This window comes from Poecilia formosa, unplaced genomic scaffold, assembly GCF_000485575.1.
Source record: "Poecilia formosa unplaced genomic scaffold, Poecilia_formosa-5.1.2 Scaffold586, whole genome shotgun sequence".
In the NCBI taxonomy this organism is placed as follows: Eukaryota; Metazoa; Chordata; class Actinopteri; order Cyprinodontiformes; family Poeciliidae; genus Poecilia; species Poecilia formosa.
The window spans coordinates 160,234-173,194 of record NW_006800525.1 but is presented as its reverse complement, the minus strand read 5'-3'; the positions used below and the strand labels follow the sequence as shown (position 1 = coordinate 173,194).

Genomic DNA, 12,961 nt, shown 5'->3' with positions numbered 1-12,961 from the left:
GAAAATGTTAATATAGTATTGTTTTTAACATGCTAAACCCAAGAAATTTCTTCATTACCACTTAATATGATACATACACATGTATTAACAGCCCGCTGATTTCATGTTGATTTCTATCACATGATGTACCAAGCAGGATTTGGCCTAAATTCAAAGTACCTATTTTTTGTCCCCTATTTATAGTTGAAGCCTGAGGTGTGTACAGCCTTTCAAAGTCTGACTGTAAATTTGAAATTGGCCCAGAGGGATGGGATGTAATGAAGAGTGGTCTTTCAATTCTCTTTGCAGTCTCTTGAGGACAAAGCATTCCGCACAATGTTTTCTTTTTTTGTCAGACTTCTGCAGACATTTAAGTTCTCATTTAATACACGTTGTGGCGCTAAATTAATCACACCTATCCACATCCTTCCTTTTTCACTTTTGGTTTGGGATGTAGAGACTGGGATACTAATGGTTTGTACTTAAGACACAGTGAATGCTGATTTAAGAGCACTTAGTTGTTTTCTGTACTCTGCTACTGGTCTATAATCTCATTATTAGCAAATAAGTTGATGTCCAGTTCTCCCAACATTTGCAATTTCTGCAGTGGGAAGAAAAACACTTAATCTTGAAGTTGTTGAGTAGAGTTTACAACTTTGATCGCCTTTTTGAAAAGAACAGTATTAGTGTGAGCATACAAATGGTTACTGTTTAAAGTTGTGTTGGTTTTGCCCATTTTTAATATCTTATTTCTTGTTGTCGCATTTCTGTACTTCTTGTATGTCTGTCTTACTTTTTGCTGCCTAGAATCCATGATGACCTGCAGTGTAACTGAAAATCCGAGACATCTTGCCTATGTCACTTGGAGCCTCACTGCCAACAGCCTCATATTTTCTTCACAACAGACTAAATAAGTCTCAATTCCTGCACAGTCAGCCATGGACAAGTGAATAGTGAGCTGTGAATAAGTGCCCTTTATTACTCCCATTGCTTATTCTTATTCCACAAATGGATAGCCCAGTTTTCCTGTCTGTGACAATTTGCTTCCAGATGTTATATTTTGCCATACAACCATGCCTTTAAACATAAGAGCCAAGCCCTCGCACGGCAAGCTGACTGCTGCTACCGCAAAGAGTGGTGGGCAAAATGATGGCAGCTCATCTCATTCACGCTTCTCGAGGTCTGCAAAACAGGGAAAAGGTAAGCAGGCCGTCAGTTCAGGTCCTGGGTCCCGATCAGGACTTGAGCCTGGCTCTGTGTCAGGGGGCGGGCCTCCACCTGCAGCTAAACTGACCGGAGCACAAGGTTCAGTTTCAAAGGTTGGCTCAAGACTTAAAGTCAACACATCAACCGCGGATAAAGGATCAGCTCGTGGTTCAGCAACGGCTCCAGGTGGCAAAACCATGTCCATGGAGAACATCCAGTCTTTAAGTGCGGCCTATGCCACTTCTGGCGCCATGTATCCCAACGAGCGGGAGTCCTTGGAAAACTCTGGTGGATACCCTAAAAGTACCATGACATTAGGGCGGAGTACCAGTCGCTCGTCTTACACTGGCCGCAGTACAGCAATTGGAAGCACCCCAAACATCACGACCTCTGGTATGCACCACATATCAGACTCTTGTGGAGACCCAACTGTGTTTTCTACAGGAACTTCCAGTTTGCGACGACAGTTTGGAAGATGCACACAAACACTGGATTCGGATGATCGGGGAGAGGTTTCCACCTGTGATCTCCAGGCTCAGCTGAGGGATCTGCAGAGAGAGAATGAAAGTCTCCGGAGGGAACTGGATGGAGGGAGGGATGGAAAGACAGGCTATGGCACGAATAGTGTTAATTTCTGGAGCCCTGATGTAAAGAGAGACAAGGGGAGTAGGCGTGAAGAGGGAGTAAGGACGCCAGCTCTAAAGGAGCAGTGCAGAGTGAACCAAGAAGATTTACAGGTGAGAAAGCAGACAGGTACAGTGCCCTATCCACTTGAACTTTTACATATTACAGCCTCAAACTTCAACTTTTTTTATTCGGATTTTATGATACAGATCAACAAATAATGGTGTATAATTGTAAAGAAAAAGGAAACAATCTTACATGGTTCTTAAACACTGTTTCAAATGAAAATCTGAGCTTTGGTACACATTTGTTGAACCTCCTTGAATTGCCATTAGCCTAGGTATTGAAGATGCACCAATTCTGTGCTTCTTGCCCAATAAGGATTTCTGTTTCTTGCTTTCTGTCTGAACTCCTTTTGACTTTTTCTGTCCAAGAGCAAAACCTCGGAAAACATCTTGTACCAGAGGCTTTTGTAAAGAGGTAGCAACGGAAAATGAAGGAAGTGCATCAAAGTACATGATGTTGCATTTTAGAATGAAAATGAAGGGCCATTATAATTATTGGCCTGCAGATTGTTGCATCTTTACTAAAGCCACTTGGGAGTCTTTGGAAAAATTTGTTCATTAACTAACCATTGTGTCTGAGTTTGAGGTATTTTGCAGAGAAGAATAAGCAATTAATTCCAGTACATATGAAAACTCATTCCCCAGAGGTTCTACAGCTGCAAGTGCAATAAAATGTGGTTCTGGTATCGATTTGGAGTGGTTAGTACAATACCACTTATTTTTATTAGTGAAATAGTTAAAAACTGAAAAAAAAAAACATTTAGCAATTTCCTTCCACTTTACAGCTGTGCACTCCTTTGTGTTGGTCCGCCCTATGGAGTAATAAGGAATAATAAGTAAACACGTAGTTATTGTAAGGTGACAAAATATCAAAAAGTAATTTCAGTGTGTTTATTCAATAGTTGCATTCAGTTGTTTTGTGTTCATCTCTGAAAATCACTCTGTCAAAACACCATTTGTTCTCATCTTCAAGGTTACACTGAATAGCTTGGCTGCCGTTTTGACGTAACAGTGTTTTCCATGCTACCTCCATGTGTTTCCATGGGAACGTGCTCAAGGTGTTTGCCGGGTTTGCCGGGTTCTCAAAGGGCTCAACAGCTTTTGCCGAAGGAATGGTGACCAGTCTGTCCTGTGCAGGAGTCTGTCCCACTCATTCAGAGGTGTTATCCATCTGTCTGCCTCACCCACCGCATGGCCACTGTCTTCTTTGTTTATCCTCCCTTGGCTTTTTATCTTGGTGCCCTTCTGTTTCTCTCTTTATCGGGCATTTTACATCTTTATTTGTCTGTTCTTTTTCTTGAAGAATATCTAAATACTACATAGTAATGCTATTCCGATTTTTTTTTAAAGTTGTTTGAGGTTTCACAAATTACAGAAGCTGGAACTGTGATTGTTTTGTTGCTTTTACACACACACACAAAAAACAATATCTGCATCCTCCTGCTGTAACCTAGGAGCTTCCTCTGCATTTTTCATTTATTGCTTTTTTTATCTCACTCGCTCATAAAGTGTAACTGTAACAAAACACGCATGCATGACACATGAAGTCAGAAAATGTAAAAAGGAGAGAAGGATTAATTAGAAACGAATATGAGACAGCCGTTTTGCTCTCAAATATGCTTAAAAACTGCTGATTAACATCATTTTCTTTATCTGAAACATGGTGAGCTGACTTGTCCTTGATTGCACCTTCGCATTTTAATTTGCTCAATCTGTTCGGACTCTGTGAACAAGGTCATTCTACCTTAACCAAATCAAATTTCGTTGCCTGATATTAATTTATGTATTTCTTTCCAAGCAATTAAAAGCTTTGAAAGCAATTTTAGAAAAGGCAACTAAAAGCTTCGTTAAAAGCAAATGGTCATAGTCAGAGAACATGTTTTTTTGTGTTGCCTTCTGCCTCTGCTTGTGTCTTTCTCTGCCATTGTCTGTGTCTCATACGCACCCGCCCACAGCTGTTGAGCTCAAGTTGCTCACAGTTTTCTCCACAATATTGATTTGACCACTCATTAAAGAGCAACCATGTCTTTCCCTGTGCCTCAGCCAGCGCTATAACTCAGTGTCTCCAACTCTTACAAAAAAAGAAAAGGTCACCCTTTATCTTCTCACTTACCTCCAGTTCAGTTTATCTTTTTCTTCTCTATTTTTCTCCTCCATTTCTCCTTTTTAAAACTTTTTATCTTTCTGTGAGTCTCTGGGAAACAGGTGAATCTTACACGATAGCTGCAGTTTACCATAAGGAATGTCACCTTTTCTTTCATTTGCACTCATTTGACCTTTCCCCTCCGGCCATTTGTGTGTTGGGCGTGTGTGTTTTTGTTTGATTTGTGAATGTGTACACTGTACACATAAGCATTTGTGTATCTACAGTCTCGGTTGTGTGTGTTTTTGAGAAGGACTGTCCTCCCACTCTAATTTATTATTCAGTGTGAGATGTTGCATTGATTATCCATAAACTCCCTCGCCTCGCTCTTCTGCATCTCCACTCTGTGTCCTTGGCACTCCCCACCTTCTGCACAGGAGCACAGAAATCAGAGTGTTGGCATGAAAAACAAGTAAAGGATTCCCACTAATGATTACTATAAGTGACAAAATATTAAAGGGGTTTTCTAACAAATTTATTTGTTTTTGCATAGATTATCGCTATCAAAACTAGTCGGACTCTACTGCTTGAATGACTCTGTTACGCAAATCTACATGTCAGATGTGTCTGAAGCATTTACGACATGTGCAGTGGTGGGACAAAATACTTGCTATTTTACAGACTTCCTCATATTTTTTACATTTTTGCCACACTTAAATGTTTCTGACTATCAAACAAGAAGGGCTAATTAAAAATGGCTATTTTCAAATGAGGATTTTATGTATTCAATGAAAAAAGCTGGAAATCAAAAATGAAGAGCAAAAAGTAGTGCCAGTCTAAATTTATGCCAAATGTCACAGCATGCATGGCTTCCACTAAGTATGAACTGTGGTTCACTTGAGACCCAAGCCCTTAGAAATGGCTTTTGTAGCCCTTTATATTTTAATAGGTGTCAGTCATTTTTTTAATCAGTTTTTTTTTCAATTCTTTAGACTGAGTCATGATGGTTCTACTTTTTGAGATTTTTAATTTTCTACTAAGTGACAATTTTATTCTACAGGTACATCTATAATTAGGCCTATTTGAGATAGATAAATCTCACAAAAAAAAGTCATTTACTTTATGAGTTCAAAAGGGGGAAACTACTTTTTAAATAAATAAATTCAGTCACCATTTGAAAACTAAAATAAGTCTGGTTACATTTGTTATTAAAATCTGTTTGTTGATCTGAAGCATCTGACTGTGACAAAAACCCAGACAAATAAAAACGAAGAAATCTGGTAGAGGGCAAATGCTTTTTTGAAGCACGCAGTAAAATCCTTTTTTTGTTGTTGTTGTTACATTTAAACTGCTTTTTCACAGATGTCATTAAAGCAGTAGTCTAATTTCTCAGCTGTCACAATTATAGTAATTATTTGATCATTACTGTTTTTAGCAGCGATGTCTTTCATAGTATGGTACGTACAGCGTCGTTCCACCTGTCATTGTTTGAATATCGTTGAAGATATTGTTTCTCTTCCTCAAAAAATATAGTTATTAAAATAATCATATTCTTCTTCACTTTTAAGAACAAGTTCTGTCCTTTTTGTCCTCTGACAAATTTTGTTTAGTTTTACCTATTTTATGCAGCCAGACTGAAGCCTTGTCTGTCAGTGGGCCTGGTGAGGGATGACTTGAGGTAGTAACAGTCACTTGATAAATTGTTGTCCCGAGGATGTGAAGTCAAAAGTGTAAGGGAAAAAGCAGTCCATGTAAAGTATGAAAACTCATGTGATTGGCAGAATAGTCTTTTTGACTAAAACATTGGACAGACAGTGATGCTGTCCAAAACATTATGAATCTTCTCATTGACTACTATGTGCAATATAGTTTACCCCTAGTAGTCATTGCTGTAGTTTATCTTTATGAAACCATTATTTAGAATTTCCTGGTTTTAGTTGTGTTAAAGATTTTGGAAACAAAAAACAAAAGAAAAAAAATGAAACTAATCGAACCTGTAAAGAAGCCACTCAATAGTTCAATGAATATGCTCCTTTTTTCTTTTTTTCTTTTTTTAAGATAGTAATGCCATGGTTCTCCCCAGCAAAAAAGGAAACACACAATGACTCAAGGATTAAAAAGTTATAAAATAATAAATAAATAAATAAAGTCTTCAGCTGCTTGTTGATCTAATTTACTGTGTCCCCTAAGTACAAAGACTCTGTCACCTAATTATAATTTTAGGAATAACATAGCCTGAACTTATTATCACAATTTTGTGTGTACAAAATTCTATGAACCTCTATTGTGTCTTCTAAAAAAAGGTAGCAGTTGAAACAGAAATCCCCTACAATGAATACCGAAGGACACAGCTGCTACAGAAACAGCTGTAATAATTCTTATAGAGGCGTTATGAAAACTTGGGTTTTGTGGATAACTTTTTATGTCTTTCCCTTCTAAATTTAATCTCGATGGTAATGAAACTTTCATTTTCAGCTTCTTGTCAATTAGAAATTTTTAATTATTTGCTTTGCTGTTTATGGTTACCAGATGTTCGGTTAGATTTGTCCCTTTTTGATGCACTTTGAATAATGGAAAACATAAAGTCAGAGACACCTGTCCAGTGTATTAATGTTGTTCTTCATAATTAATAATTTTGCAGAAACATTATCATTACGTACAGTCAACTTTAGAGATTTCTGAGATTAGCTTAATATATTCATGTATTTTTCTGTTTGTAACAAAAACAGAATATTGTCAAACAATAATGAATTTTTTAGTAATTTAGAATATGGAAACTATTTTCAAGTATTTAACTCTGGTTTCCTTAACTCTGTTTAACTCTAGTAAGTATACCAGTGAACTCAGTTCACACAAATAGCCAACTTTATTTTACCTTTCCACTCTAATGGTATGTCAACTACAAATCCGTGCCCCTTGTACCTACGTATTTCTAAGAGAAAGTCCGCCCCCTTGTGGCCTAGTTGTGTAACTACCACCCTCTAGCTTTACTGGCATTATGTGTCTGTGTTTCTTTTATCCCATTCTGCTACAGCTGGGGGATATAAGAAGAAACAAGGTCTGTTTTATTTGTTGTTTTTATATATGTGTATGTGTTGTACTCAGTTTTGGTCATTTGGAATTTGAATGATTACTGAAAGAAATTTCACTTTGTGGTTTCAGCAACTTCCTTTGACAGTTCAGGAGCTACAGGAGGAGCTGAGAGCTCACAGAGAGACAAACACTCGCCTGCGGCAACAGCGGCAGCAGAGCAGCTCCTACCGAGAACACCATATGGACCAGGAGTTCAGAGGGGGGCTCAGTCCTGGCCACAGTCCCAGACAAAGTTCCATAAACCTGCACAGTCCCGCACCTAAGAACAGCCCCAAAGCCAGTCCATCGAACACCTACAATCCAAGGCAACAAGAGGCTGACATCATCATTCACAGTCCTGGCTATGGGTGTAATACATTGGCAGCCACGCAGAGACTTAGCCCAGCCAACACCCTTCAGCCTGGGCAAAGGAACAGTCCAAGCCAGCCCCTCTACAGTCCTAGCCAGGGAGCATTGCCCAGCTCTAGCCCCCGTCATCCATGTAGCCCCTGTCAGGTGCCTGGGTGCGACGGCTTTTCTTCACCTCCTCCTCAGGATCCAACAGAGGAAAACTTCTTCCGACTGCAGTCAGAACATGAGCGTCAAGCCAATGAGTTGTCCCTGCTGAGGAAAACTATGGAAGAGATGGAGATGAGAATCGACTCCCAGAAGCAGACGCTGGGTGCACGAGACGAGAGTATCCAGAGGCTGCTGGAGATGCTTCAGGGTCAGGGACAGTGGGGACGAGGACAGCGGACAGGCATAATTACCATGGCAGCCCAGGAAGCTGATGTCCACTTGGAGAACATGCATTTGAGAGAGGTGTGTATGTCTTCCTCAAAGTTTTTCAATGATTTGTATTAATAACATTATTTTACAGGCTGAATGGCAGCAGTAACTGCCATCGAGCAATTTAGTGAGTGTTTTGCATCTCTGGGGAAAACCAGCTTTGTTTTCTTTGCAAAGTTGCATTAATTCAGCTATTGAAAAGAAAAATGACCATGGATGTTCTTTTTTAAGGTCAAGGCACAGTATCTCAATTAGATTCAAGTTTCCACTTTGACTAGGCCACTCCAAAATCCTACTCAGGAATCCCATTCCTGAGTAGCCACTCAGGAATAGACGTCATTATGTGCTTTGGGTCATTTTCATGCAACATAATCCGAGTATGAATTAGTTTAGGGTCAAACACTAATGGTCAGTGATTTTCCTGAAGGATTTTCTGAATTTATGGTTCCTTTATAATGGCGACATAACTATCTATGGCAGCTGTATTGCCATATTTAACTGTTGCTATGATGTTGTTTTATTTTTTTTCTCAAAATGTTTTAGCTTTACGCTAAATATAGCAGCATGCGCTTGTTCCAGGAAATTAAATTATTATCTTGCTAGTCGACAGAATATTTTACCAGAAGACTTGAGATCATGAAGATGTTTTTTGGCAAATCCATCCGTCTATCTGTCCGTCCGTCCGTCCATCCGTCCGTCCGTCCATCCGTCCGTCCGTCCATCCGTCCATCCATTTTCTAACACCCTTGTCCCTAGCGGGCTCAGGAGGTGTGCTTGTGCCTATCTCCAGCTAACTTTCCAGGCGAGAGGCGGGATACACCCTGGACAGGTTGCCAGCCTGTCGCAGGTTTTTATTTTTGGTAAATGTGAGATCAATTTTGTGTTCATTTTGGTCAGACGGGGTTTTTTATTGAAACTCTTTCACGAATGCCAATGTTGCAGAGTTTATTTCTTCTGGTTGAATCATGAGCACTGACCTTAACTGAGGCAGTTGAGGTCTACAATGCTTTAGATGTTTTTGTGGTTTATTTTGTGATGTCCTTTATGGGTGCTTCATTAGCTTTTTATGGTAGGCCAGACAGCCTCTCTTGGAAAGGTTTACCACAATTCTGCATTTTTTCCATTTATAAATAATGGGCCTCACTCTGACTTACTGGAGTCTCAAAGCCTGAAAAAGGCATTGCAGCCCTTTACAAACTGAATCAATGAAATCCGTGACTTTATCATTGGAGCTAATTCTTTTTTTTTTTTTTAGCTCTGTTGTAGGTTTTTTAAGTATTTGCCCTTTTGTTGTCAAGCAGGTTCTGTTTAGAGTTTTTCTTGATTTTAAATGTCTGTCAGTAATCAGACCTGTCTGGTGAAATTGAACTCAACCTTAAAAAAAATATCTGTCACAGTTAATTTGTGATTCAATAGCTTTCTTGAAAAACAAATTTTATCTCAAGGGACTTCCTGGCAAAGTCCTGAGTAAATAGAAAAAAATGGAGACAGTTGTCTTTTCTCATGGGAAACACGTTTGAATAGTTAAATATTTGTGTTGTTTCGTATTTGACAAGAACATTATTTTCTGATATGAAGTTTCTTTGACTGTATGATACTTTTAAACGTGTCAAAAAGCAAAAACAGAAGGGACAATTTGTTTTTCACAACATCATAGCTAAGACTTGAACATCTTCTCTTTTTTTAAAAATCTTAACACAGATTTTCAGATATCAACATTAGCTTTTTTCTTATGTTACTTCACGCAAAAGTCTGTTTATCTGCTTTTATCTTTGTTTGGATTTTAGTATTTGTGCATGCACCTGTTTTTTTAGTATGTTTTTTGTGTGGTGTTAGAGCAGAAAGCAGCTCAGCAGGTCTTATCAATGGACCAGATTAACATACGGAGAGCTCTAAGCTCGTGTTCAGCCATGCAGTTTTACAATCTCGTGTTGTGTGTGTGTTGGTGCGTGAGTGTACGTGCTTGTTCAAGAGCATGCACATGTATATAACTGCTGATCATTTGTCAGTCGCAGTGCAGCCAGCGTTGCATTTGGCATCTCACTGCAATGATAGGAATGAATATTAAATGAACTGGGATTATAATGAACCTCATCAAAAAAAAAAATATCCAAATGTTAATCTTTTTCTCCTGATGTGACATTATCACAGCATGTGGGTTCAGAAATGTGTGTTTCTGCACAGGTGTGTGTATCCTCTGCTGTGAGGGCTGGCAGTATACTGCTCTGTAGCTCCTGACTCCTGCCTTATCTATTTTTAACTTCTAAATCTTCTTAACCTTTAATTTCCCTATCTCTGGCTCTGTGTGAGTGTGTATTCTATGCCGGTGTATGCCTCCAACACTGTTTGTGTCGTAATGTTCTTGACTTTCTTTCTCCAAGTCTCCCTCCGGTCAGAATAAAGGAATGTGTGTATGTGTGCGTGTGCGTGCGGGGGTGTGAGCATGTGTACACATCTGGATCCTTTCGACTTACCATTTCACGCAAGAGAATTCCCTCCAAGGATTTCTGATGGGATATCCACCCTTGCCTGGAGTTTGGCCACCAAGGCGATTTTTGGTTGGTTTAGGCCATGTTAATGCAGACGTGTGTGTGTATGTATCCGTTGGTCACGTATGGGACCTAACCGTGAGTTGTACGTAAGACGTGAGTACCTGTTTACACACTCTTTTAGTCATGTTATTTTTAAACCGTTTGACAGCTTCAGATAGGCTGTGTATTCTACAAAGGAGGAGGGCAATCACGTCTGAGTGGTCTGTCAAAGGGAGAGGTAGACATGCTAGAAAGGTTCTGTTTTTCTAAAGTAGAAAAACAGACTGTGTTTATCTGAATATTAATGTATGATTAATGAGAGAAAACACTCTGACCTCCCTGATTGAAAAAAGAGGGAGTGTTGTTCTTTCAGCTTTTTTTCTTTTTTTAAGTTTCCCTCATGGAAGACAAGGGTAATAGGGTCTCTGCTGGAGCATTTATATATGTGTGCAATTTAACTATGTCCGCCACTTTGAACTTTTGCATTCAGGAGTGAAAACATTTAGTCTTTAAAGTTTTCTGAAGTTTCTTTGTAAAGTTTTTTGGGACGTCTTTGAGAAACTGCCAGGAGGTTTGGCAGTTGGATTCCTTTGAAACTCTTTGCTTGATGTATCAGTTTTTGAATGGCTGGTCTGTTTGAAGAACAAGTGTGCAGAACAAGAAGCAGCTAATGTCTGGCATAGGTTGCTTCACTTTGTATGTTACACTAGCACATGTCACAGTCAATGCAAGCCAGGGATCGTATAGTGAAGCAATTGCCTTTGTTAGGGAGACTTTAGTTCTCTGATTAGCACCAACGGAAATCGGCCCAACCGCTTTTCATTACTGCACTCGTTGCTCACTTTAAATGACGGTGCTTGTTTAGTTTAAGCAAGGATAATAAATGTCCCTGTTTTCAGTTTGCTGGGAAGTTTGTTGGGAGAATGACTCAATGTTTTTGTTGGTGAGAGGAGAAATGCTGTTGTTAGGTTTAGGTGAATATTTTACAGAAGTAGTGCTTCAGATGTAGGATATATAAAAATGTATGGTCTTTTAATAACATCATAACATATCCTATCCAGATGTGAAATCACAGTCAGTGTTGATGTGGTCTCCAGAAGTATAGTGTCTTTCAAACAGTTTCAAACCCCTTGAAGTCTTTCTCCAGTTTTCTTCTATGTATTTTCTTAGGACTTTAACAGATCTAAACAACTAACTGTGAAGTGGAAGAAAATAATATATATATAATTTTTTAGCTTAGTCAGATCGGATGGAGAGTGCTACAGATTCCCAATTGGATTTAGGGTTTCTGGGTTTCTAATACATAAATATATTTCCATCTAAATTATTTAATTTTAACTTTGATTGAATTGTTATTGTCCTGGTCATAGTTGGGCCTCCGCTTCAGTTTTTTACAGCCTCTACCAGGTGTTGCTCTGTCCACCTTTTCATCAGTTCTGACCAGTATCATCACCTCTGCTGAAGATAGGCAACCCCTGACATGTTGCTGCTGTGCAGAGATGAAATGAAAACCTAACCAACATAATATTAGTGCATGGTGTCAGAAGAATCAACATAAATACTGAATTTCCTTATTTTAAACTGATTTTCGATTTTACTCCAAAGTACTATGTGGTGTAAAATTTTAATTCCTGCAGTACTAAAAGTGACCACAAAGTGGTACTGTTCAGTTATAGTTTAGCTGCTGTGGTGATTACATGCACTGTGAAGCAAAGTTATATGTGATGGGACACACAAACACACATATGCATGCTGAGAGGCATAAATCTGGGTCTAATTGACTCTCCCTAGCCGCCAGGTCCCTGCAGACCCAATAATAACAGCAGCACCACTGGTCTTATCCTGCCCAGCCCTGACCTGCTGCCAAAGGCGTACACACATAAAAATACGCTCTGACTGTGAGATTTCTGCTTTGGCATTTATATATTCTTACATATAGTGATGTTGTCATATGTTCTGTAGGGGCTCTAAATAGAGTAAGGGTCCCTATTTCATGTGAAGACATCTCACTCAGTGTGGGATCAGGAAGGTTGAGTATATTGCTCTGCTGTTAAAAAGAAGCAAGCAAGCACTTATGACTCCTCTGGTTTCAAAACTCGTTCTGCTTGTTTTGGCGGCTCCTCTCTATCTGCTCTTTCCTCCGAAAACATTGATGAAGCTTCAGAAATGTTGCTTTTTAAACTCTTCAGTGCTAACATGTTGAAATTGGAAGTTCATGTCAGCAGATCCTTATTTTTTCAGTCTGTTTTGGGATTATTTTATTGTATTTTTTTGTTTTGTTTTGCTTTGCTGACTTCTTACTCTTAATTTTGATTATGTCTATTTTTTAGTGTTCCTCTTTCTCTCTTTATTTCCTCCTTTTTGTTTCATTTTACTTGATAGAAAGCTTGTCCTGGTTGGTGCCTTTTTAGGCCTACATTCTTCTGTACTCATGCCTTACACAAGTGGTTCTCAATTATTTTATGCTATGTCCCATATGGAATATGTTTTTTTGTTTTTGTTTTTTTTTGCAGCAACTCCCCCTTAATTGAAAAAAAAAACTATTGAGAACTTGATCTTATTTATTATTAATCTGTATGAATCACTGGCATCATTCTAAGCATTATTTTTTG

The 12,961-nt window shown here is 38.8% G+C and overlaps 1 protein-coding gene across 7 annotated transcripts in view; it reads left to right on the top strand.

Annotated features, from left to right (window-relative positions):
* The window catches only part of LOC103129859 (ELKS/Rab6-interacting/CAST family member 1-like), a 167,649-nt gene that overhangs the window by 1,168 nt on the left and 153,520 nt on the right, over positions 1-12,961 (top strand). For 6 of the 7 annotated variants that reach the window (XR_001660118.1, XM_016665466.1, XM_016665464.1 and 3 more), the window contains exons 2-4: positions 787-1,922; positions 6,992-7,015; positions 7,120-7,851. Coding sequence is in view for 6 of the 7 variants with exons in the window: in XM_016665466.1 (XP_016520952.1) it covers positions 1,053-1,922; positions 6,992-7,015; positions 7,120-7,851 (1,626 nt within the window). In the remaining variant the exon portion in view is untranslated. The remainder of the gene's footprint in view (positions 1-786; positions 1,923-6,991; positions 7,016-7,119; positions 7,852-12,961) is intronic. The other variant, XM_016665463.1, reaches the window with a different exon arrangement.